This window comes from Oncorhynchus gorbuscha, linkage group LG23 (genome assembly GCF_021184085.1).
Source record: "Oncorhynchus gorbuscha isolate QuinsamMale2020 ecotype Even-year linkage group LG23, OgorEven_v1.0, whole genome shotgun sequence".
Lineage (NCBI taxonomy): Eukaryota > Metazoa > Chordata > Actinopteri > Salmoniformes > Salmonidae > Oncorhynchus > Oncorhynchus gorbuscha.
Genome location: NC_060195.1, coordinates 52363184 through 52388494, shown reverse-complemented (window position 1 = coordinate 52388494; position 25311 = coordinate 52363184). Strand labels below are relative to the sequence as shown.

Here is a 25311-nt window from a genome sequence, read left to right as displayed (position 1 = left end):
ACAGCTGCCTCTGATTGGGAACCATACCAGGCCAAACACATAGGAATACAAACATAGAACAAAACAGAATGCCCACCCCAACTCACACCCTGACCAACCTAAAATAGAGACGTAATAGGTCCGGACGTGACAGTATAAGGCAATATGATCATCTATTTCATGTGCACTTCAAAAGAGCTGGCTTTCCTAACTGCTGAAGGATAAAAAAAAATTTTAAGAAACAGTTTCTTCTCTTTTTGCTTTAGTGTTGGCAGGAAAGCTGTCAGATTGAGAATAAGATCAGTCATACATTTGTCCTTCTCCTTCACTCTCCATAAATCCATGTAAAGGTCATTCATTTGATTATGGTACATGGAGTGTAGGTTCAATTTTATGCAGTACTCAACACAATGTGTGCACTACTCATTGACTGCACTGGCTACTACTTATTTTCGACATGTAACTTTGTATGTTATTTCATAAAATGTTCAAAATTGATCTCTGTTGCTCTCTGCCACACCTAAAGCAACTAATCTATTTGTGAGGAGTGAAAGATACGTGTCAAAGATATATACTGTAACCAGTGGCGATTTTAGCTTTTAAATCTTAGTGGGGCAAACTCCCCCAAAAGTTTGATGCATGCCAGCAAAGCCACTATACAACACCACACACCACTAAACAATACATTAAATTGTACTATAACGGTGATAAATGGTGCCCACAAACTGTTAGGGCCTACATAAAAAATACAACTTTTACATTACCCTGCAGTTTACCTATAAAATGGAATGATGGTGAAGTAGACATACTCAGTATTCAAATCACAAAATATATAAGCTCTTAAATAGAAATGTAAATGTAAAGCTCTTTAAATAGAACAAGATCCTGTAACCATGGACATTCTACAATGTAGAAAATAGTAAAAATAAAGAAAAACCCTTGAATGAGTAGGTGTGTCCAAACTTTTGACCGGTACTGTTGGAGCCATTTGATATGCATGCATTCATCTTGATCATTGCATTCCAAGTGTACATTCAATAACTGCCTGTCTATTTATGGAAAAATTGCCCTGATGAACTCCTTAGTCATATCTCAGTTTACTCACTTACTTATGGCGCTGCCTACTCCTGATGATTCGTTTTTCAAATCATACGAGCAAGAAATATTTTGCTTTATCTGGGACACTAAACCAGACAAAATAAATAAAACGGGCCTTTCTTTTTTTTCTCCCCAATTTCGTGGTATCCAATTGTCAGTAGCTATTATCTTGTCTCATCGCTACAACTCCCGTACGGGCTCGGGAGAGACGAAGGTCGAAAGTCATGCGTCCTCCGGTACACAACCCAACCAAGCCGCACTGCTTCTTAACACAGCGCGCATCCAACCCGGAAGCCAGCCACACCAATGTGTTGGAGGAAACAATGTACACCTGTCAACCTTGGTTAGCATGCACTGCGCCCGGCCCGCCACAGGAGTCGCTGGTGCGCGATGAGACAGGGATAACCCTACCGGCCAAACCCTCCCTAACCCGGACGACTAGGCCAATTGTGCGTCGCCCCACGGACCTCCCGGTCGCGGCCGGTTACGACGGAGCCTGGGCGCGAACCCAGAGTCTCTGGTGGCACAGCTGGCGCTGCACTAAAACTCTCTCTAAAAGCTTCACTCATTCAAAAGTTTTATTTGAACCCTAAATGGTTCTCAAGTAGATTACTAAGAAAAGCTCATCCATTGTTTAAAAATTGTCTTTGTGAGGATTGCCATGTCTCATTTTCGATGAATTGAAAATATAACTTTTTTTCAAATGATCTCTCTTTTTCAAACAAGCATTGCAGAGCTGGCTACAATTTCATTTTTATCCCCCTGAAAAGATAGAACAAATATTATGGCTGAACTCAAATGAGCTGGTTGATAAAATACCTGTATTTGTGGGAAATATGTTTGAAAAGGGTATTTTGTTCTTAAATTATATTGTACATTGGAATGGTAGAGTTATGTCCTTCATGGAGTTAATAAAAATAGCATAAATAGGAAAGTATACCAGTTTCATTTGAGGACCAAGATGGTGACAACTGTGCCTTACAGATTGCAAAATAGTTGGGAAGAGATTTTTGATGTACTGATTCCATGGTACAGAGTTGATATATAAAACAACGCAAGATTCAAGACTTCGTGCTTTTCAGCTAAAATTATTATATAGAATTCTTGCCACCAACAGAATGTTGAATATTTGGGGCATAAAGTAATCGAAGCTCTACAGATTTTGTTGTGAGGATACAGAATCAATAGACCATTTATTTTGGTATTGCCCTCAGGTAGCCTGTTTCTGGTCTCAGGTTCAGGAATTGCTGAAAATGCATAGCATTGATCTAAAATTGACCCTAGAAATAGTACTGTTAGGAGATCTGGAGAGTCAATTACTAATATACTAATACTCTTAGTAAAAGTATTTATCTTCAACTCGCAATCTGTGGATTCTATTCGATTATATAGATTGAAATTGTACGTCAAACAACACAGCATATTTGAAAGATATGTGTTGCATCGAAACCCGAAGTGGGTGGCCAGCACTTCGGGTGATAGATGGGATGGGCTGAGGGAAGCTGAGGGTTGGGATGTGGAATTGGAGACAAGTGGGAATGGAGTTTCTGTGTGGGAGATAGAATGATGGTCAAATATAAAAAAAAATAATAATAATAATTTTAAAGTCTAAATAAAACTTAATAAAAAGTCAGTTTGAATGACACTGAGGGGCAGTTTGTTTTTACAACTAATGCCAGTTTGTCTGAGGCTGATGCCGTGCAGGTGTTTGTACACATACATATAGTGGAGGCAAGTAGGCAAGTAGCCTTGTCTTTTTCTTTTTTCTCTTGAGTTCATTCTCTTGGTTGTTGGTGCATTGGGTGGTTCTTGGGGGTGGGGAATGGAATTAATTGTATTTTTTTTCTTGGGGGGGGAGGCTGTGCGAGGAGTCTTGAATGGTTGAGGAACAGCTATTGGGGAACTGTGGGGGGATCTTGGAGGGTTCGGGTTCACGTTTTTTGGCCTGGTGGTAGATTTGTCAACATGCCCTTGAGCAGGGCATTGACCCTGGATGCGTCTGTGTGTCGCTCTGAATGGGAATCTGTTGGATGACTGGTATGATGTAGTTGTTGAGCGGCTTCACTGCAAGTATATTGTATGTTTCAGATATTCAATAAATAATAATTCCAAAATATATATATTTAAAAAACTGTTAGGGCCTACATAAAGCTGTTCCAACAACAGTTTATTTTCAGCACCATGGAGTGAATCTGCTGAGACTTTTCTGGCAGGGAAACAGTTAATTAAGCCTCATTTACTGCCTATAAAACATAGCTGATATGGCTGACTTGCTTAAACAACATTTGATGTGGTTTCTACTGACAATTGAGATGTACAGTACAAACTATGGCATAAGGGGAAGACGAGCGCATAAAAGGCAATCCGTAACTTAAATTAAGACATTAATGAGCGAGCTAGGACAGATGTAGTCAATATAACTATTTGTTCAGCACTTTTGTACAGTGACAGAATTCAGGACATGGGCCGTTCTTACAGTATTCTCCCTGTACACCAAGTCAGAGCCGTAGGATAAATAAAGGGGGCATAGAAGCAGACAATGAAAGTGCTTACAATATTTGATGAAGACATTTCTCTAAAACAGGTTATAGGCTACATGTGCACCACCAAGTCAGAACAGTAGGCTACATTATAAGGAGGAAAGGGACCAAATTATTAGGGTGAGGCACATGGGCTACTAACAGTTTACTACACAACTTAGTATTACTTTCATACAGTAGCTACAGTATACATTTTCTCCCTGGCATATAACATCATTTATGCAGCAGCATACAATACATTATTGGACTTACCTTGTTGTACAGTGCTCACTTGAACAGGAAAATGGCATGGGCAAATTTTGTCATCAAACTTTGTGATCATAGTCCGGGATTCTCTGGATTTATTGTGCTTTTTAAAAAAAAGTTTTTTTCCAAGTTCCCAGTTGTCTTGAACTCACTGAAGTCTGAGATTTCCCAGTTCCCGTGTTTTCAGTTGTTTTGAACGCGGCAGAAGTCATGCTGGATTGACAGCATGGCCAATGTTGAATGTTTATCATTTTAAGCTTGGAAAAGAGACCCTTAAACCCAGACTTGGACCACACACCCACTCCACTGAATAGCCGGCTAGTGATTGCTTTGCAACGCTTGCAGTTAGAGACCGATTTCTTCCAAATCACTCATTGACTTCAAACTTGTTGTGTAATGTTTATGTCCAATGGTCGATGAGCACCAAATATGTTTTATCTATATTTCTCTTCATAATTTCTCTTCATATGACAAGGATTGAAAATAATTTGCCAGTAAATTGTCAACTTGATTCATGATGATGACTGCTAGCTTGCTGTTGACGTGATCAGTCTAATCAAAGGTATGGTAGATATCATGGGATTTGACGTAATTTTATCTGTGGCCAATGACCTTGAGCCTTCTTGGATGTGCACTTCTAATGTAACTCTATGATATGGTATGGTATGGGATGGCTCGTAGTGTCCCCATGAGTGACAGAACACTGAGCCAATCACGGCGCAACTAGAGAACATTACCAACCCCTACGCTCTGTATTTTCTGTTGGCTGCCCCACCACCACAGAAAGCACTGAGCTAGGCTGAAACGCCTGCATTTTGGAGCTGGCTTACTCAAGAAAGCAAAAAAGAGACCATGTTTGTATGCCGCTTTATTAATTCAATAATATATATATATATATTTTCTTTTTTTACATTGTTTGCAAACTGATATGTGACACGTATTAATTGGCAAAATAACATGCAAAACACCTGCCGTAAATGATGAGTTGCCACTGACTGTAACATCTGTCTGATTATGTGTCAGTTACAAGATGTGTTACAGGATGTTTAGGGTTATCCAAAGTTGTAAATTACAATAATTCCCTGGATATAATACAGTATATTTAGGCTGATGAAAAGTAAAATGGTCACAATCATGTTTGTGTCCCAAATGGCACCCAATTCCCTACATAGTGCACTACTTTTGATCAGGGCTCTGGTGAAAAATAATGCACAAATGGGGACCATGTCCACTGCACAAAAGGAAGATGATCATAGTAGGCCTATCGTTTGCTTTTCTGAATGACTCAATCCGTTACCATTACAATCACCTCTGATATAGTCAATCAACTTCCCAACTGGCACAGAATGACTAGATAATAAGATCATGATTAGAAGATTAATAGATGATATTTCTATGCTGAGGAGCAACATGATTTACTCAGATTTCACAGAGGGCGGGTACTTACCATGACAGATTATTATGAGCCCTCTGCATGAATTGTTCAGTGAATGTGTCTGAGGCTCTGAGCCATGAGTCATTATTGCATTGAGGGGGAATATGCAGCAGAGATGGTTAGTGGCCATAGTATCATTAACATTCCAATGGGACCCAGTTTCCTGCAGGTTAACTTGCTGGTAGCTACCAATTGATACAGTAGGTGCTCTACTTTACACTTAGTTTGGATTAGATTGAACTTTGGTAACACTTTACTTAAAGCATTTAATGCATTGTGATGCAGTTATAATGCAATGTAAGACTTGTCATAAAGAGCATGTATGACTCCCGAATAATGTCTTATCATAATCATCTCCTAATGATCCTGACTAAATGCGGTCCATTTTGAGTAAGGTGCACAAGGCCTACTACCCACGCAGGTTTTATTTGGAGCCTCTTTGGATTTCAATGGAAAGTACAAGACATTCTCCTCTCAAATTTGAGAGGGGCCTCTTCATAGAAGTATGTCTTTGAATCGAGAGGGGCAAAGACATTAAGAAATCCTCTGATACAATAATTCTGAGCTTTGGGAGGGGGCTTATCTGTAATTTATACTTCCTTTGAAGATGGAGTGCTTTCATAATGTGGTCCACAGCCTAACAATTAGAATATCAATGTGATATGGATGGGTTGCCAATGTCTGGGCCTGAAGGACCCAGACATGTCTGGGCCTGAAGGACTGTGGTAATGCTCCCCACATTTTTTTTTTAACAAACCATCATCAAAATCAAAAATATTAAGCAAATCTAAAATAATCCTGTAATAAACTAGTTTGAATATCAATGTGTCACTTGCTATGGATTAGATAAGAGGGTAGGTCAGGAATGTTGCTGTATTTTGGCAGGAAAACATCAAATTTGTGTTTATTAATACAATATAATATATTGAACTCTTTTCACTGTTAATATTCTTAAGTGGGCAGAGCCAATCATGAATGTTGTTGTTTGTGATAGACTGCTAATCAAATCATAATCATTCAAGTCAATGCACTAATTTAAAGGCTGGACAAGTAATCTACAAACCTATAGCCTATTATCAACCAGGTGAAGGAAAAGGAGGATTGGTGTGCCATTTCACATCCTGTTATTAAAAAAACCTTTCCCTCACATGTTCTAATTCATGTCCCCATAATATTGGCATAACAAACTGTTCTGTGGATACCCTCTAGTGGGCCTCTCAGATCAACAGTTTTGATTTCTTTACACTCTATCAGCTAAAATAGATGATAATTTCTGAATTAAGTGACGCACCCAATGTAGCACCCAGTGTGTGACATAAGTGTGAAGTGAACGACGGTGACTATAATGCTTACTTTCAGTATACAAAAAGCCAGCAGATGGCAGCAATCCCTAAGCTTGTCTTTTAGTCTTTTGTTCACCTTTTCAAGGGAGAATGGTGATTTTGTTGTCCTATGACACTACGCAGCCTTGGGCTGATGTGTAGATTCGGCTACTTATAATGAACATATCATGAAAGCAAGAAAACTATATAAATAATATATCGTTTCAGTTATCATGGAATTATTGACCACATGAATAGTTTATCCATATCGTTTTCCCCTATTTGTGTATGGTGTATGCGAAATATAAAAGGTTCTAAATATGAATAAAATTGCACCGATGTGACATGTAATTCAATGTATGCTTATCATTTTATCATAAAGGTAAATATTGCTCTCTTTTTTCCCCCCAGCAGATGTCAACATTCAGAGGATCCCTAAATAGCCTTTGCGTTAGGACAAGGTGCTGGAAGTGGCAGAGCAATAGAAAAGGCTCGAGCGATAGAGCGGAAAATCATAGCAAGCTACAGTAACTGTCCATTCATACGGAATCCTGTAGCATCTGTTATCATATCAGCATAACACAAAACCCGAGTCCTGAAGTCAATTTGGGGCACTCTACTATCCGAAAGGTAAGCTGTAATATGATTTCCACAACATAGCATTTTCATTGCAGAGTCGCAGTATTCTTCTCCCAATCGTACTACGAGCGACTTGTTACTGCGGTTAGAAGTGCTGCTCAATGACGGAAGGATGACCAAAAAGCCAGACTCATACCTAGCTAGCTATTTCAGTTTGTTCGCGTTTCATGTCATATCTCTCGTTAACAGCCATTACAGTAATGTTATTGTTAGTTCCCTGAGATAGCTAACGTTAATTGGCTAGCCGAGAAACTACTGCACGTGACAGCTAAGGCGAGCTAGTAAAGAATCGCATACCGCAGCGCTAATAATCAATCTGACCTGTCATAACAATACAATGGTTCGCTTGTCAGCGAGTCAGCTAACCTGGTAGTTTAAAACCGTTGAAATGCAAACATACTGGCTTCCTTGCTAGCCCTAAAAACATAGTGTCTAGTTATGAGCAGAGCTACTTCCTTTCTTGCTAAAATTGTCTGTTGTCGATTATATCAGTGCTATGTCAGACGAGAATAGCTAGCTAGCCATGTTATAGCCTACCTGTTATTGACAGTTATTGCACAAACAATAACAAACCAGCCAGTGCAGTTTTTGTTGTCAACAATGTATTTTGTTTCATGATGATACAGAATTATAGCTCTGGTTGTATTGATTTAATAATAACAATAGCTAACATTCTTTTGAATTTGATCCATGGCTTGATATGATAGAATAGAAGGGACACTACCGGCTTTGTCACTAGAATTGCTGTTTAAAATGTTTCTTGCTAGCTAGCTAGAGGTGTTAACCTTTTTTTCCCCAAATCGAATGAGTATGGATAATCTCTACGAATCTAAAATGCATGGTTCCGGCTGACACTGCATGGTATTGCCTAGTTTTAGGAGTTGTAGCTCCCACCTGTCATTAAAAAAAATCTATATCTCATTTTGTTATGTACAGCCTATATCTTTTGATGTTCTTTTGACTGTCTATATTTGGATAATTTGCAGTCTTTTTATATATTTTTTTATACATAAAGCAATGTTACATTTTCACATTTGTAGTTGTATTATCAATGAAAATATTTTGTGAACATGGTAAGATGTGAAGAGTCCTTTGTGGATAAGCATGAAAACACTTTCCCCACACTTTCCACTGTGAGAGCTAGCTCACTATGCGTTCCTAACTTCCTATAGCTCAGTGATTGGGTTGCTCAATACTGCCTTGGCTGCAATCCTCTGAGTAGATTTGAAAGAGTGCTTCTCTTACAACCAAGGAGATGTATTCAAACACCCAGAAATCCCCTTGGAAACAGTCCAGTGTACTCTGTAATTACAAACATAGTCCACATTCTCTACAGTATACTCTAAGGAATTTTGCTCAGCTACAGGTAAAGTTATGGTTGGTGCCATGAAAACATAAAGCATTCAGCTTTTGATGTTTAGTATCTTCTCTTGGAGGTTGGCTCTTTCTTATCCCCTTGATAATGAAGACTTTTGATTAAGATGGAGGACAGACTGGCAGGTTTAATTGAGGTGATATTGGGTTTCTGTTTCTGTTCACCTCCCTGCTTAACTTACTATCCTGACTATCAAACGACCATTGGGACTGCAGTTAGCAGAGGTGAGCCGCTGGCTTCCTTGCCTTTTTATAAAGAGCTCTGTCAAGTGCCTTCGCTGCAGCTCTTGGGGAGTATAAATCTGTTTGAAAGGAGCTTTGCTCCAGTGGCATGCTTTGCTGCTGGCAAGATAAATCGTTGGGACCCCATCATTGGGCAAGGCTGGAGGTGATGGAGGGATGGGACGGAGGTGGGATTGTTGATGGTTTTGCCCAGAGCTGCGGAACACTAAGTCTCTCTGATTAAAGGGGTCCTGCTCCTCACGGCCTGTACATAATACACACACCACTGCCCCCCCCCCCTTGTGCCACCAACTCACTGTGGTCACTGTGTTCGGCTCGAACTGACTTAGGCTAACACCGCAGTATAGCCTAATTTACAACCCCCTTCTGTTTAAATGGTTGGGAAAATCCAAAGCTTCAGATTTTTTTAAGCCTCTGGTTTTCTTTGAAAAATGTCACATCACTAGAGAATTCTGTATTGAGACGTAGGCTAATATTCGCTTCGAACGTGTTAGTCTTTTTTAGAGCCATTGAAGATTGCCTCACCTTGGTGCTTGTTTTTGTATCAAAGAGATGAGCTGTTAATGATTCCTTTGAAGTGCAAGGTAGAGCTTGTAATTAAGCCATTCATCACTTGATTATGCTGTAGATTGAATCATATCTATCTCACTTTGTCAAGGCATATGGAAAAGCTTGAGCTAAATATACAGCAGTCAGTATTTTAACACTTGCTTGTATACTTACACAACTTTCTATTAAAAGCAAATAGTTGCTTTGTTCAGCTTAGCCATGGAGGAACACAAATGGGAGCTTTTAACTTGGGACTGGATTTAATGCCTTCATTAGTACTGTTTTAATACATATATATATATATGTCACACAAAAAGTGATATATTGCAGCTTTAAGGAAGTCTACCTCCAGTGTTACAGGATGTGCTGCAGGACGGTTCAGTACTTTATAGGTTTTCATGACATTCTGCTCCAGTCAAATTATTAATGTCCTAGCATCCATACTGAGATCTAATGACACCCAGGATAAAGTGATCTTCTGTTTCTGCTCTGGTGGATTTCAAACACAAGCAGCAGACCAGGATATTAGCTGCTTTCTGAATCTCTGGGGATGAGGGGGGGGGATGTACTGCTATGATTTAGTTAAATGGTCACTTGTTGAAATGCTCGTCCTGATTTAGGTTATTCCTTACATACAGACAAATAGTCCTGTGACTTAAAGATCATCTTTATATATAATTAACCCATCTTTCCAACAGCTGTGTTGGTTAACTGATAGGCCTAACTTTTTGTAATCTGAAAGCCACAAGTCCACAAACGAAGGTTCCTCTGGGAAAAATAAAGTCAGTCTCTATTGTAACTATCATCTTAATATATAATGAATTCATGTTTCTGAGTATTGTTTTCTTCATCACTGTTGTTTTTGAGATGAGACACTTGTTTGGGAAAGCTTGACTGTGAAAGTGAGTGCTTTACTGTACCTACTAGTCCTGACTGTTTTACTGCCGCTTGACCTGAACGGATTTGGAGTTAAGATGATCACTGCCTAATACAGTATCCCAATCAGTTTAACTGCTCAGGAGTGAGCAGCAGAGTCGGTTAAAAAACCATAGCCCAAGGGGGCGTCTGAAATGTGCCTTCCCTAGGAGAGCAGCTGAGAGGAAACCATGTTTGATTTACTGTGCGCTGCAGTGCAGTCAACTGCCTCTTTATTCAGAGGAGGTGAAGAGAACAGAAACGTTGGTCTGTACTCCGTTGGAACGCAGCACACAGTAAGGGGTAAACAACCCACACAACTCTAACTCCTGAGTTGGTGTGTAGGGTTGAGGCGATGTCAACCTTTGTGATTATATGCCCATAAAACATTGTGATATACGATGCTATTGCCTCTAGTTTGAGGCAATAGCATCGTATATCAGAGTGTCTAGTTTGAGAAACACACGCCTCACAAGTCCTCAACTGGCAGCTTCATAAAATAGTACCCGCAAAACACCAGTCTCAACATCAACAGTGAAGAGGCGACTGCGATGCTGGCCTTCTAGGCAGAGTTGCAAAGAAAAAGCCATATCTCAGACGGGCCAATGAAAAGATAAGATGGGCAAAAGAACACACACTGGACCTCTGCCTAGAAGGCCAGCATCCCGGAGTTGCCTCTTCACTGTTGACATTGAGACTGGTAATTTGCAGGCACTATTTAATGACTCTGCCAGTTGAGGACTTGTGAGGCGTCTGTTTCTTAAACTAGACACTCTAATGTAATAATATATAATAATATATGCCATTTAGCAGACGCTTTTATCCAAAGCGACTTACAGTCATGTGTGCATACATTCTACTTGTCCTCTTGCTCAGTTGTTCACCGGGGCCTCCCACTCTTTCTATTCTGGGTAGGACCAGTTTGCGCTGTTCTGTGAAGGAGGTAGTACACAGCGTTGTACAAGATGTTCAGTTACTTGGCAATCTTTCGTATGGAATAGCCTTAATTTCTCAGAACAAGAATAGACTGATGAGTTTCAGAAGAAAGTCTTTGTTTCTGGCCATTTAGAGCCTGTAATTTAACCCATTAATGCTGATGATCCAGATACTCAACTAGTCTAAAGAAGGCCAGTTTTATTGGTTCTTTAATCCGCACAACAGTTCAGCTGTGCTAACATAATTGCAAAAGGGTTTTCTAATGATCAATTAGCCTTTTAAAATGATAAACTTGGATTAGCAAACAAAATGTGCCATTGGAACACAGAGGTGATGGTTGCTGATAATGGGCCTCCTGTAAGCCTATGTAGATATTCCATATTCCAGCAACAATGGTCATTTACAACATGAACAATGTCTACACTATATGTTGGATCAATTTGATGTTATTTATGACCCCAAACTTTTGAACAGTTGTTTGTTTGTTTCCCGGACTGTGGTGCTGTGTTGAGCCAGGCATGGGCAAGAGGCCGGTGGCTTCCCGGTGGCTTCCCGGTGGCAGGATAGTGGTGCCCACTCCGCTGGCAGGCTGTGGCCAGCAGCCCTGCCTGGCTGGTGAGGTGACCTTAACAGATTGGTCATGGTGCTGTGCCCGCCTGCGTCATGTGTGTGTGGTGCCAACCGCTTGAGAGCAGAGACTGCTGGGAAATGATAGCTCAGCCAATGAAGGGGAGGTCAGGTGGGAACTGGAGATTATTCAGTGTGGTACATTGATAAGCCTAGCACTTCGCAGGTAGAAATGCAGACTTAATGACGAGAGCTGACAAATAGGCCTATGCCTTATTCTACATGACAGATGCTCATGGTCGTTCTACACCAGTGCATTTCTATCTGAATGATCAGTAACTGCACTCTCCTTCTGTGGAAATGGTGATCTCTCTCACTCGCTCTTTCACTCAGCACCGCTGCTGTCATGTTAAGCTCAGCGTGGGTGTCTGGGAACAGCCTGTTTTGACTGTCTCACTGATCACGCTCAGTATTAAGTTACCCATCCCGTGCCTTAGTGTTGCTGTTTTGTCTACAAAGGACACTATGCCATTGCCTGGTTAAAACAGACTGAAGTTAAATACGCAGTGGCTTTTCTGGTCGTAGGGTTGTTTGCTACAACACCTTGCTGAAACAAGAAGCAGAAAAGTTTCATAACTTTGTAAAAAGTTAACGTTACCGATGAAACGGACTCGACAGCACTTGTCATTTTTTAAAATAATAATAATTCATGACCGTCTATATCCATATTCGTCAATTACACTATTATACTAAAACTGTCACATCCCTAGGCCTACAGTGATGATAAGTTATATTTTGTCCAAAGAATAAACCAATTCAATTGATATAAAGACTAAATCGGTTCCACAGATTAAATCGGTGATATTATGTACATAAAATACACATACAGTTGAAGTCGGAAGTTTACATGCACCATAGCCAAATACATTTTAAACTCAGTTTTTCACAATTCTTGACATTTAATTCTAGTAAAAATTCCCTGTTTTAGGTCAGTTAGGATCACCACTTTATTTTAAAGAATGTGAAATGTCAGAATAATAGTAGAGTGATATATTTCCGCTTTTATTTCTTTCATCACATTCTCAGTGGGTCAGACGTTTACATATACTCAACTAATTGTATTTGGTAGCATTGCCTTTAAATTGTTTAACTTGGTTCAAACGTTTCGGGTAGCCTTCCACAAGCTTCCCACAATAAGTGGGGTGAATTTTGGCCCATTCCTCCTGACAGAGCTGGTGTAACTGAGTCAGGTTTGTAGGCCTTCTTGCTCGCACACGCATTTTCAGTTCTGCCCACAAATCTTCTATAGGATTGAGGTCAGTGCTTTGTGATGGCCACTCCAATACCTTTTACTTTGTTGTCCTCAAGCCATTTTGCCACATTTGGAAGTGTGCTTGGGGTCATTGTCCATTTGGAAGACCCATTTGCGACCAAGCTGGAACTTCCTGACTTTTGTCTTGATGTTGCTTCAATATATCCACATAATTTTCCTTCCTCATGATGCCATCTATTTTGTGAAGTGCACCAGTCCCTCCTGCAGCAAAGCACCCCCACAACATGATGCTGCAACCCGTGCTTCACGGTTGGTATGATGTTCTACGGCCAAACAGTTCTATTTTTGTTTCATCAGACCAGAGGACATTTCTCCAAAAAGTAACATTTTTATCCCCATGTGCCGTGGCAAACTGTAGTCTGGCTTTTTTTATGGCGGTTTTGGAGCCTTCCTTCCTTGCTGAGCGGCCTTTCAGGTAATGTCGAAATATGACTTTTACTGTGACTATAGATACTTTTGTACCTGTTTCCTCCAGCATCTTCACAAGGTCCTTTTGCTGTTGTTCTGGGATTGATTTGCACTTTTTGCACCTTCATCTCTAGGAGACAGAACGCAGCTCTTTCCTGAGCGGTATGACGGCTGTGTGGTCCCATGGTGTTTGTACAGATGAACGTGATACCTTCATGCGTTTGGAAATTGCTCCCAAGGATGAACCAGGCTTGTGGGGGTGTATATTTTTTTCTGAAGTCTTGGCTGATTTCTTTAGATTTTCCCATGATGTCAAGCAAAGAGGCACTGACTTTGAAGGTAGGCCTTGAAATACATCCACAGGTACATCTCCAATTGACTCAAATGATGTCAATAAGCCTATCAGAAGCTTCTAAAGCCGTGACATAATTTTCTGGAATTTTCCAAGCTCTTTAAAGGCACAGTCAACTTAGTATATGTAAACAATTGTTGGAAAAATTACTTGTCATACACACAGTAGATGTCCTAACCGACTTCCCAAAACTATGTGTTTACAAGAAATTTGTGGAGGGGTTGAAAAACAAGTTTTAATGACTCCGACGTATGTGTATGTAAACTTCCGACTTCAACTACATGTCTGCTCATTTGCGGTCATATATTTTTTTCAGCATTTAGGCCTAGGTCACAACATGGGAGATGGTAGTTATGATGGTTTGACAGTGAGTAGTTTTCCACAGCCAGCATATTTGAATAAGTAAATAATCGAAAGTACACTTCACCAAGCAAGCAGCCCTGTCCTCATCACATTCTTAACATTAGCTGGCTAGTTAGCCAGCATGGTAGTTAGCCAGCCAGCATGGTAGTTAGCCAGGTAGCCAGCAATGTATGCCAGCAAGGTAGCTAGCTGTCTGTGCCAATTATGTGGACTGATGCCAAAGTGAACACTTGTCCTTGATACAAAAATAAGCCTGTTACTGTCTGGGTCTATTATGTTAGCTAGTGGGCTTATTTAGTTAGTTTTCAGCAATCTGTAAAAACAAGAGTTTGCACAGATCTGTCATTTAGTCCACGTGCTTGTATTTATGAGGAGATAAGTAGTTAACGCTAGCTAGTACGCATTTTCCTGCGTAAACGTTTTGTCATTAGCACATGCCATTTGCAGTTGAAATGTACAGCCAATACATTTTGTATTGAGAATCAGTGTAATGTACATATGGTTTCTGTAAGAACATATTGTTGTAAGGAACAGATAGCTTATTGTCAGTGGATATCCTGTAAACCAGTGGTTCCCAACCTATTTCAGTTATTGTACCACCAATTGCATTTTACTCTGCCCTGAGTACCTCTGAAGTACCCCCTTATGTGCATTTTACCAGTAGTCCTATGGTCTCATGAGTCTTCTCAAGTACCCTCTGCGGATAGGCCAAGTAACCCCAGGGGTCCTAGTACCCCTGGTTGGGAACCCCTGCTGTAAACCACAGATAAAATGTACATTTTTATTTAGTTAAGAAATCATCATTTAGAATATGTTTTAATCTTTTGGAGCACAATTTGTATAAAAGTATATTTTTCATTCCATTTCTAAAAATGATATATTGGCAGATTTATCAGTAATCGGTGACTTTTGCCTCCCTAAAATCGGTATCGGACCCAAAAATCCCAAATAGGTAGATTTCTAATAAAGACCAGCAGAACTGCATTCTTGTGTAAAGAAATCTTCAGAATGACAATGCAAAATACAGTGTGTCAAAAGCCAATCTGAGGTGTTGTTGGGCAGAGTATTGTGTGCCGTTCACACCAGTAAGGTATGGCCATTTGTCTAGACTGGAGCTGGGAATTAATAACTGAATGGAGGCCCTGCTGAGTGTGAAGAAGTAGCCTATTAAGATGCACAGTCACACTCGTCTCCATGGCAGCATGGCCATCATCAGTTTCACGTATCCATTACCTCAGAATGCTGTCTGGACGCTTCAAGGGCTGTGTAAAGGGACTTACCAGTGCCCACTTGAGGCTATAGTCCTACAGTTTAAAAGTGTTAGGGAATGTCATTCCTATTGTTTTTAGCTTTGGCTAAATCAAGAGTTTGCACCTGTAAATGTTGGATTGGACTTTTAAGTCACCTGATTCTGACTTATTTTTAGGTGGGAAATGCAGCCTAGGTTTAAAAAAATTCTGATCCATTATTGATTTAGCATATCTATTCACATCTCACTGCTTCTGTTCAGCTCCTGCAACATGAGGGGGAAAAGGCTCTTATTAAAGAACATTATTCCATTTCAGTAGGATATTTTCTCTTTCAGACTCTGAGCAATGCGGTGGAATTAATCTAGAGATCCTCGGCCTGGTTTCCCGTATAGAATATTATATTTTCCAGCACTGCCTTAACCCTCCTGGGCATGGAGTTCACCAGAGCTTCACAGGTTGCCACTGGAGTCTTCTTCCACTCCTCCATGTTGACATCACGGAGCTGGTGGATGTTAGAACTTTCACTCCTCCACCTTCCGTTTGAGGATGCCCCACAGATGCTCAACAGGGTTTTGTTCTGGAGATTTGCTTGGCCAGTCCATCACCTTTACCCTCAGCTTCTTTAGCAAGGCAGTGGTCGTCTTGGAGGTGTGTTTGGGGTCGTTATCATGTTGGAATACTGCCCTGCGGCCCAGTCTCCGAAGGGAGGGGATCATGCTCTGCTTCAGTATGTCACAGTACATGTTGGCATTCATGGTTCCCTCAATGAACTGTAGCTCCCCAGTGCCGGCAGCACTCATGCAGCCCCAGACCATGACACTCCCACCACCATGCTTGACTGTAGGCAAGACACACTTGTCTTTGTACTCCTCACCTGGTTGCCGCCACACACACACTTGACACCATCTGAACCAAATAAGTTTATCTTGGTTTCATCAGACCACAGGACATGGTTCCAGTAATCCATGTCCTTAGTCTCCTTGTCTTCAGCAAACTGTGTGCAGGCTTTCTTGTGCATCATCTTTAGAAGAGGCTTCCTTCTGGGACGACAGCCATGCAGACCACTTTGATGCAGTGTACGGCGTATGGTCTGAGCACTGACAGGCTGACCCCCCACCCCTTCAACGTCTGCAGCAATGCTGGCAGCACTCATACGTCTATTTCCCAAAGACAACCTCTGGATATGATTCTGAGCACGTGCACTCAACTTCTTTGGTCGACCATGGTGAGGCTTGTTCTGAGTGGAACCTGTCCAGTTCAACCGCTGTATGGTCTTGGCCACTGTGCTGCAGCTCAGATTCAGGGTCTTGGCAATCTTCTTATAACCCAGGCCATCTTTATGTAGAGCAACAATGATTTTTTTTCAGATCCTCAGAGAGTTCTTTGCCATGAGGTTCCATGTTGAGCTTCCAGTGACCAGTCAGTATGAGGGAGTGTGAGAGCGATGACACCATATTTACGACACCTGCTCCCCATTCTCACCTGAGACCTTGTAACACTAACGAGTCACATGACACTGCGGAGGGAAAATGGCTAATTGGGCCCAATTTGGATATTTTCACTTAGGGGTGTACTCACTTTTGTTGCCAGCGGTTTAGACATTAATGGCTGTGTGTTGAGTTATTTTTAGGGGACAGCAAATGTACACTGTTATACAAGCTGTACACTCACTACTTTACATTGTAGCAAAGTTTCATTTCTTCAGTGTTGTAACATTTAAAGAGACTCAAATATTTACAAAAATGTGAGAGGTGTACTCACTTTTGTGATATACTGTACGCCTATCTATGTGAGCACACAGTATTTTGTGATCTGACAACTGTATAAGCCTAAAAATAATAATATCTGTTCGCAGCAGTTGGGATTCTCAGCCCTTCTAGAGATTAATTGAGTGTGTGTGTGGGTTCCAGCCATTAAAAAGACAATTCAGCAATTTGTATGTCACCCACTCCAACGGTTGTGGTGGTATTGTATTTTGTGAAACCGAAGCTGGCTGTCAGCACGCAGGGTTTCATAGGCGCTGTTGAGAGCCAGAAGGCACCCTGCCAGCCAAATGAAGGTCCTGAATTAGAAAACTGAGAAATCTGTCTGTATTCTGTAACGCTTCCCTTCTAAAGAACAAGGAGGCGTTGTGACAAAAGTCAACGAGCACTTTGGGGGTTTCTGTTAGTTTCAGGCAGGGTCTTGTGCATTTTGGGCACAAGCACATCATAAAAAAACTTTTGCAACAGAACACGAAAATGTCTTATTGGGCAAGTTCAGAAAGTAGCGACCGCTCCGTTTTGGGTCATCATGCCTATGATGAGCAAGAGCCAGTTCTATGTTGACACAGGGTCACGTCTGTAATGACCCCCAACCCTTCTCCTTTTCGCTCCTTATCGGCGGAGAATGGCAACTCCTAACTCTGTCTCACAGAACCCAGACCTGTGAGAGACAGTCAATGTTATCAGTGCAGCAGATTGCAGCGTGCTGAAGTAGGTTTGAGAATTTTTAAAGCGCAGTGCAGGGATTTTGTTTTTCAAGCCCGAAGGCTTAATTTCTTTTGCACTGTATCACATTCGAGATGATCAAACTGCGGCATAGGTGTTAGCAGAAGAAAAAGATTGACTTGGCTACATTTTAATTTAATTGAATAATTAAACTTTTTTTCCCTTATTCCATCCTTCATGATTTGTTAAATGGTCTTGTTAGTCTCAAAACAGGTGACAATGGCAACACGGACATAGAAGTTTTCAACAGAAAAAGCCCAAATATTTGTTAGGGGTGGTATGCCTAAATATCCAAGGAACACTGGCACATAACGGTGTTGAGATTCTGTGAGAAGTATTGCGCAGCCTGTGAAATTTCACTGCTGGAGGAAAGACTGCTCATGTATTGCAGCACTGAACAACTTTCCCATGGATCATTTGGAAGGGGAAGAGGGCCTTTTATTATCCTGCCTTTGTGTTGCATGTGACGGTGCCGTCAGTCAGTTCTCCACTGCCTCATCCCTGGGCCTGTATTCACAAAGCATCTCAGAAGTGCCGATTTTTAGTGTAGTTTTGCCTTTTTAATCACAATTAGTAAGAGATGCGTTGTGAATACCGGCCCTAAAGTTTATTTTCATTTTATAATATGTCTCGAGGCATTTATATCTTCAAATGTCCTTGATAATGGAGAAAGACCTATTAGGAAAATTATCTCTAACTGCTTCTGAAATTCTTGAGGCCTATAACTATCTAATGCTCATCAAAGCGTTAAAATCTGATGCTTGTTAATTGACAAAGCTTTGTGGCAACTGATCTGAATAAAAAATAAAAGCAATGTAAGTTTTCCATCATTTAGAATATCATACAGCTTATTGGGTCTCTAAAGAACAATTTGAAGTTGTTTCATGCATTATAAAGTCCACACTTATCATAGTGAGTGTGTTTGTCCCAACATTGAAGTTCAGAAACCCATTATCATATAAGTAGCTGTTGGAACATTTTTGGAACATGGTCGTGTCTGTCTCAGCTGGCAGCATCGCAGGGTGCAAGCAGTCATTACCGTGAGGTAATGTATCTCTGTGGCTGTGTGTGGCTACTCTGTGTTCACTTCCTATAGCTAGTAGGGGGGGCTGCACATGCCTGCTGGTTTTGGTACCTTTTAACCAAACTTATTTCAGGAAGACGTGTTCGGTAGGGCATAACGTTGGGGAATGTTCTGATAGATTGAGGAATCATGTCAGCTATATTCATGACATTTCTAGATCTGCAATGTTTAGCAGAGTGCATGTTTTGCTCTCCAGCAAATCAGTAACATCAATAGATCAAATGGCTTTCTGAGATAATATTAATACACAGATCATACACAATATTAGCTAGCGAGCCAGCCACCTAATGTCAGCTAGCTAGCTAAAAGTAAGCTTTAACTTGCAATGAAAACAACTTTCTGACAAAATTAGAAACGTATTATATCTGAAACAACTGTAGCTTGACTCTTACCCATATACATGGATGCCCACTTTACGGCAGACTGCAACACCTTTCATTAAGTAAGACGATCTGTGTCGTTTCTGTTTTGTTTGTACAGCTTGCTTGGCCCGTTGTAAAGTCACTCTCTGGTTCATACTGACTGTGTGCAATGCCCTAAGAATCATCAGATCTTTCTCGCTCTCTGTCACAATGCCATGGTTGCCCTTAGTTTGAAGATGTAATCCGGAGACAAGGCTGTTGTATAAAACACCTATGTGTTCTCTTTTTGACTCCCTTTGCATTTGCAATCAAACACCAGAATTGTATTCATCTCCTTATCATACTTTGCTTCAACCAGACATTCCACTGATTTCAAATCTCGTTCAAATTCTTAAGTGACGACAACACTGTTCATCGCCGTTACACGGCAGACCAATCCGAACTCATCTCTCGGCATGTCCAGCCCATTCATTATCTCAGCCAATCATGGCTAGCATGAAGGTTCCTGTCTTTTTCTGTGGCTAAACCAACTAGGCTCATAATTTTAACAACTTTATTTACATATGGAATACAAGTTTGTTATTAAGGCAAATGAAAGCTCAAAGGTTCAAGAAGGCATTTCTGCCAAAAAACACATTTTGATAAAGAAAATACAAATAAATGTTCTAATGCCTCTCCTGTGAAGTCTTGACAAAAATCCATGTCACAATAAATTGACTGAATTATCACGATAACGAAGTTGAACGACAAATGTATAACATTTGGCCTATTTATTGCCTTACCTCCCTTATCCTACCTCATTTGCACATACTCCTTTTCTACTGTATTATTGACTGTATGTTTATTCCTAGTGTAACTCTGTGTTGTATGTGTCGAACTGCTTTGCTTTATCTTGGTCAGGTTGTAGTTGCAAATGAGAACTTATTTTCAACTAGCCTACCTGGTTAAATAAAGGTGAAATAAATTTAAAAAATGTATGTGCATCAGTTACTTTTTTACATTACCCTTAATAAAACTAATACTACGTTGAATGTTGTAGCCATTCAATTATCCCATTTATAAGGTACCCTTATTTAATTTCAAACTTTCCATTTCTCTAGTGTAGATTACATGTAACTCCATATTAGCAGCCTTATTTCAAACTTTCCATTTCTGTAGTGTAGGCTTACTTATCATCTCTCTCTCTCTTCTCTCCTTTCTTCTCCCTCCATTTCTCTCTCCCTCACAGTGCTTTCATTGAAAGGCTTATGAAGGACTTTTTATGGTTAGCGAGACTTTTCGGGTACATTACGAAATAGCCTCACCTCTTGGCTGGAGATGATGGGCAAGAAGTATTGCCATTTCACCCAAGAGCGAAACATCCTGTTTTTCTCCATCCTTGAGTGGGCAGGATACTGTTTTTTCTAAACTGTATCACTGAAATATTTCCCAACTCCTCATACCTCCACTAAAGTTGACTTGCGGTATATTTGTGTCTCATGGAAATGTTTTTTGGCCAGTAGTCCTAAGGGTAACCTGCCCACTCATTCAGTTTCTTGTAGCCAAACTATCAACATATTGTTTTTGTGAAAATAATTACACAGTAGACCTTACAGGTTTGAACATAGACATAGATAACATAAAATAACATTTAGCTTTCTTTCAGATGTTTAACAGATTGAAGTAGGCTTAACTCTGAAGAGAGACTGGGTTAGGTTATATTTCCCTGTGGAGACAATGTGATTATTCACCATTTTCACTTCACGCTGACTGCATCTTTTTTTTGCATGAGAATCTTAGCATTGATGTGTCAGCTTTGATACAGTTTGTTTGTCTCTCTCCGTATAGTTCTTGGCACACGTTTCAAGGCGCAGTTCTATCTCCGGCTGTTTAATCAAAACAAACTTAAATCAGTGGTCAAATTATAGCAGGTTGTTTGTAACGCATTGCAGCAAGGAAAGGAGGTTGTCTATAGTTTGTGTGGTGTGCACTTGGGTTTTTGGATGCAGATGGCAGAGACAAAAAGGGTTATCCATGAGTTCATCTGACTCTGGGTAGGTAGAAAAAGGGCTTAGTTGCCAACATCTCGCACTATCCCTTTTAAAAGCTTATCTTGTCAGAAGGTGTGGCGCTATGCCACACTTATAGGGGAAACATTGGATGGCTATAGCTACAGTAGCTAACACCCGCCGTGGGAATGCCCATGTAAATACTACTCCTTTTTTGCTTCTGGAACTGCAGTGTGTGCCTCTAACAGCCTTTCTTATGTCTCCTCCTCTCTGGCAGAATGCAGCTTGGCCAGTCAACCCGGTGGGAGTGACCGATAAGGATGGGCCAAAGAAGTAGAGCCCACTGGTGAGGAGTGGTGGAGAGGCCAAACAGAACCATAGCGACTAAACTACGCCGAACGCCACCATGCCCCACCTCCCTTCCTAAACTCTCCTCCGACTCAGTCCCTTCCGCTCCCTCACACACAGATATAGTCGAGCTGCGGGTCTCACTCGCTATGGCCTCGGCCTACCTGTGGAAGCTGTCGTCCCAGAAGCTGGGTTTCTTCCTGGTGAGCTTTGGATTCATCTGGGGCATGATGCTGCTCCACTTCACTATCCAGCAGCGTGCCACGCACGAGAGCAGCACCATGCTGCGACAGCAGATCCTGGAGCTCAGCAAGCGCTACATCAAGGCCCTGGCCGAGGAGAACCAGAGCGTCATGGACGGGCCCTACGTGGGAACCATGACGGCCTATGGTGAATACCGAGCACTGCACAAGTAGTGTTCTCCGTCCTTTGCGCTCTCTTCAAAATAGAATGATTCCACCTTGCAAAGCTGTGGTTGTGAGAACTCAATGTGTTAATGGTACACTGGGGATGTTCCATTCATTCACTTGGTATGTTTTATTGAATGGAATTCTGATTTGCCAGTTGTTGGTAGTGCTGCAATATTTGCTCAACCTCACTTAGAGAACACACTGTTATTGAATAAGGACAGGCTGAATTGATTTACTATGTAAGCTAAGTAGAAGTGCCTTCAAAGTCAAAATAGCCAGCCCTATACATCCTCTGATATACAGATCATACAAAATGTATAATGTTGGCTATTTATAAGTGTTTATGTTGTAATGTAAGCATAGACAACAGGGAAGACGAGAATAAAATATAAATGTACATTTAGTCTACAGCAGGGTGCTGCCTCATGTTGGAAAAAAGGAAAGTAAAGTATTAGGGGGCTTGCCAGCCAGTAACCTGACTTGCACTAACAGAAGTGAGTGTTATGCTGATGCAGCTGCTTTCCCGCCATAACCTATTAACGCCTCGCGAACAGCCATCAATAAGTTATTCATGCCGTTAATAGACCCGTTTGGGTCAATGAGAGGCTTCATTAGAAACATGAGATTGGAATTGATTACTCTGAATACATTCTAATGGACGGCGAAAAACAATAAAATACTGTATAATGACCGGGTAACCAACCAACCGCCACTGGTCCACTTCCAGGAAAGTAGCTCTCTGAAAAGGCCATGCCTAATATGATTTGTCTTAAAACTCTCTTGGCCTGTAAAATTGAATTTATCTGGGTTTGTTAGGCAGGAAGCCTCCCGCCTATCAACCTCAGTTCTGCCACAGTCTGCTAATCGCCAGACCTCAAGAGTACTGACTGGCGAACATGGAGCATTTAGCTGCTCTTGTTCCCCTTAGGGTCTGTGTTAAAACATTGATGCAGAGTGTTGAAGCATCTGCCTTGGTGAAACCCTTGATCGTACATAGCTGAGATGCGTCCCATATAGTATCCTATTCCCTATGTAGTGCGCTACTATGGGCCCTGTCAAAAGTATTGCACTAAATTAGGAATAGGATGCCATTTGTAATACAACCGAGAAGTCTGTTGTTCTAGCAGCCCAGTGCTCTCCGACCCGTTTTTAAATGACCTGGAGGAGTGTTGAAAGAAATCCTAAGCTTTATCCCAGACCTGTATAATGATATAATCGGCTCAATGTAATGGGCTAATTGCTTAATCATGTCATTAATTATCTCCAGAAAAGCATGAAATTAGTTGTTGCTGTAAACACTATTATTCGGGAGGCAATGAGAAAAAAAGATCTCTGATACGGTTTCATCTTATCAGAACAGATTCATAATATTCTGTCGGTAGCCAATTTCATTGAATAAACTTTATTAATGCATCAAATGGAAGAAACGTTTATATGATGTCTTGACCTAGGTCTAAAGAACCAGTCTGGAACCAGTTTAAAATGGACTGGATGAAACCAGTTTCCCTGTTTGAGACATGTTCAAATGAGAGAGAACGATTTTAATGTACTTCTTGAGACTTGAACACTGTTTACTCTCTGCCATAGAAATGTAATTATAAGTTCTATCCTTTTTTTATGCTTTCGATTAAATAAAAGTAGTAAGGAGAGAGATTTGCTTCATTGCTACAGTATTTGTGCTCCCTCTGCAGATCTAGGATTCATCTCAATATGACATTAATGCATTTAAAGGGAATTATGACATCCTCTCTGCTCTCAGTAAATTACCCATAAAATCTGAGTGCACATTAATTAAATATTGTATCAAGACTGATTTGGTCTGGTGGTTTTATGTGGTGCATTGAACATTGTTTATTAGTTTGAGTAGATGGGAATTTGGACTGAAGAGAGACGCGCTGAACTAAACCAAATTCCAGCTAACCTGTTTCCACACTTTCTTTTTATGAGAAGAGTTTATTAGGGTTATAAATATCTGGTTTGATGAAAACCCATCTTTCATAAAGCATGTTGATGAGCAAGTTAAGAATTAGAAGGAGCTTATTTTATAGGAATAGGTCATGCCTTTCATTAAATAGCAGAAAACAAATTATTTAGTGGACATTTATACCGTTTATGGACTATGACGTTATTGTATATCTGAATGCAGCTGCTACTCTATTGAAGGCGTTGGAGGCAGTTTATCATGGCGCACTACGCTTTTATTACAGCCAATAGGTTCAGTACACATTTCTTCTGTATCAAAAAGTCTCGTACATCGATGGATTTTACTCATTTTGTTTCTTTTATTTATTTATTTATTTCACCTTTATTTAACCAGGTAGGCAAGTTGAGAACAAGTTCTCATTTACAATTGCGACCTGGCCAAGATAAAGCAAAGCAGTTCGACAGATACAACGACACAGAGTTACACATGGAGTAAAACAAACATACAGTCAATAATACAGTATAAACAAGTCTATATACAATGTGAGCAAATGAGGTGAGAAGGGAGGTAAAGGCAAAAAAGGTTTCTAAAGCCCTCATGCGTAAACTTCCACCATACCATACGTCATTGTTAACTTACAGATGTACGAGGTCTCAGGGAGGGATAACTCTAGAGATCCCTTCCATCTCTACTGAGTTTGATCGAACTCAGTGGAGTTAGAACAACTATCTGCTTTTTTTGCACCTTGCTTGTGGATTGATATCCAAGGCTCTCTAAAATTGGATGAATTGGTGCCTCTTGGGCAATTTCAGAAGGCTGATTGAGGACCTTTTTACTGAAGAATGTGTTTTGTTTTCAATGATTGTTTAGCTTTTTGTGTATATTGATGTGTATACAGGGCTCATCTGTGAAAGAGACCTTGATCTCATCATGACTCTCTGTTAAAATACAAGTTAAATAAATAAGAGAGAGAGCGAGGGAAGCCTTCTGTAACAGACTGGAATGAAGGTCGAATTATGAGGAAGCTGCACTAACTGCATAGCTGAACGTAGCTTTGGGACACAACATCGGGAGTGTGTGTATTGGTTGGACTCCCTGAGTTGTGCATCGATCTGGTGGGTGGTCATGAAAAAGCACCATAACACAGTGTAGCTGGC

The 25311-nt window shown here is 40.7% G+C and overlaps 1 protein-coding gene across 2 annotated transcripts in view; it reads left to right on the top strand.

The window, feature by feature from the left end:
* The window catches only part of LOC124010544 (alpha-1,6-mannosylglycoprotein 6-beta-N-acetylglucosaminyltransferase A-like), a 111107-nt gene that overhangs the window by 274 nt on the left and 85522 nt on the right, over positions 1-25311 (top strand). Inside the window, exons 2-3 of one of the 2 annotated variants that reach the window (XM_046323079.1) lie at positions 7035-7250; positions 21750-22210. In XM_046323079.1, the coding sequence (XP_046179035.1) occupies positions 21970-22210 (241 nt within the window). In that variant the 5' untranslated portion in view covers positions 7035-7250; positions 21750-21969. The remainder of the gene's footprint in view (positions 1-7034; positions 7251-21749; positions 22211-25311) is intronic. The other variant, XM_046323082.1, reaches the window with a different exon arrangement.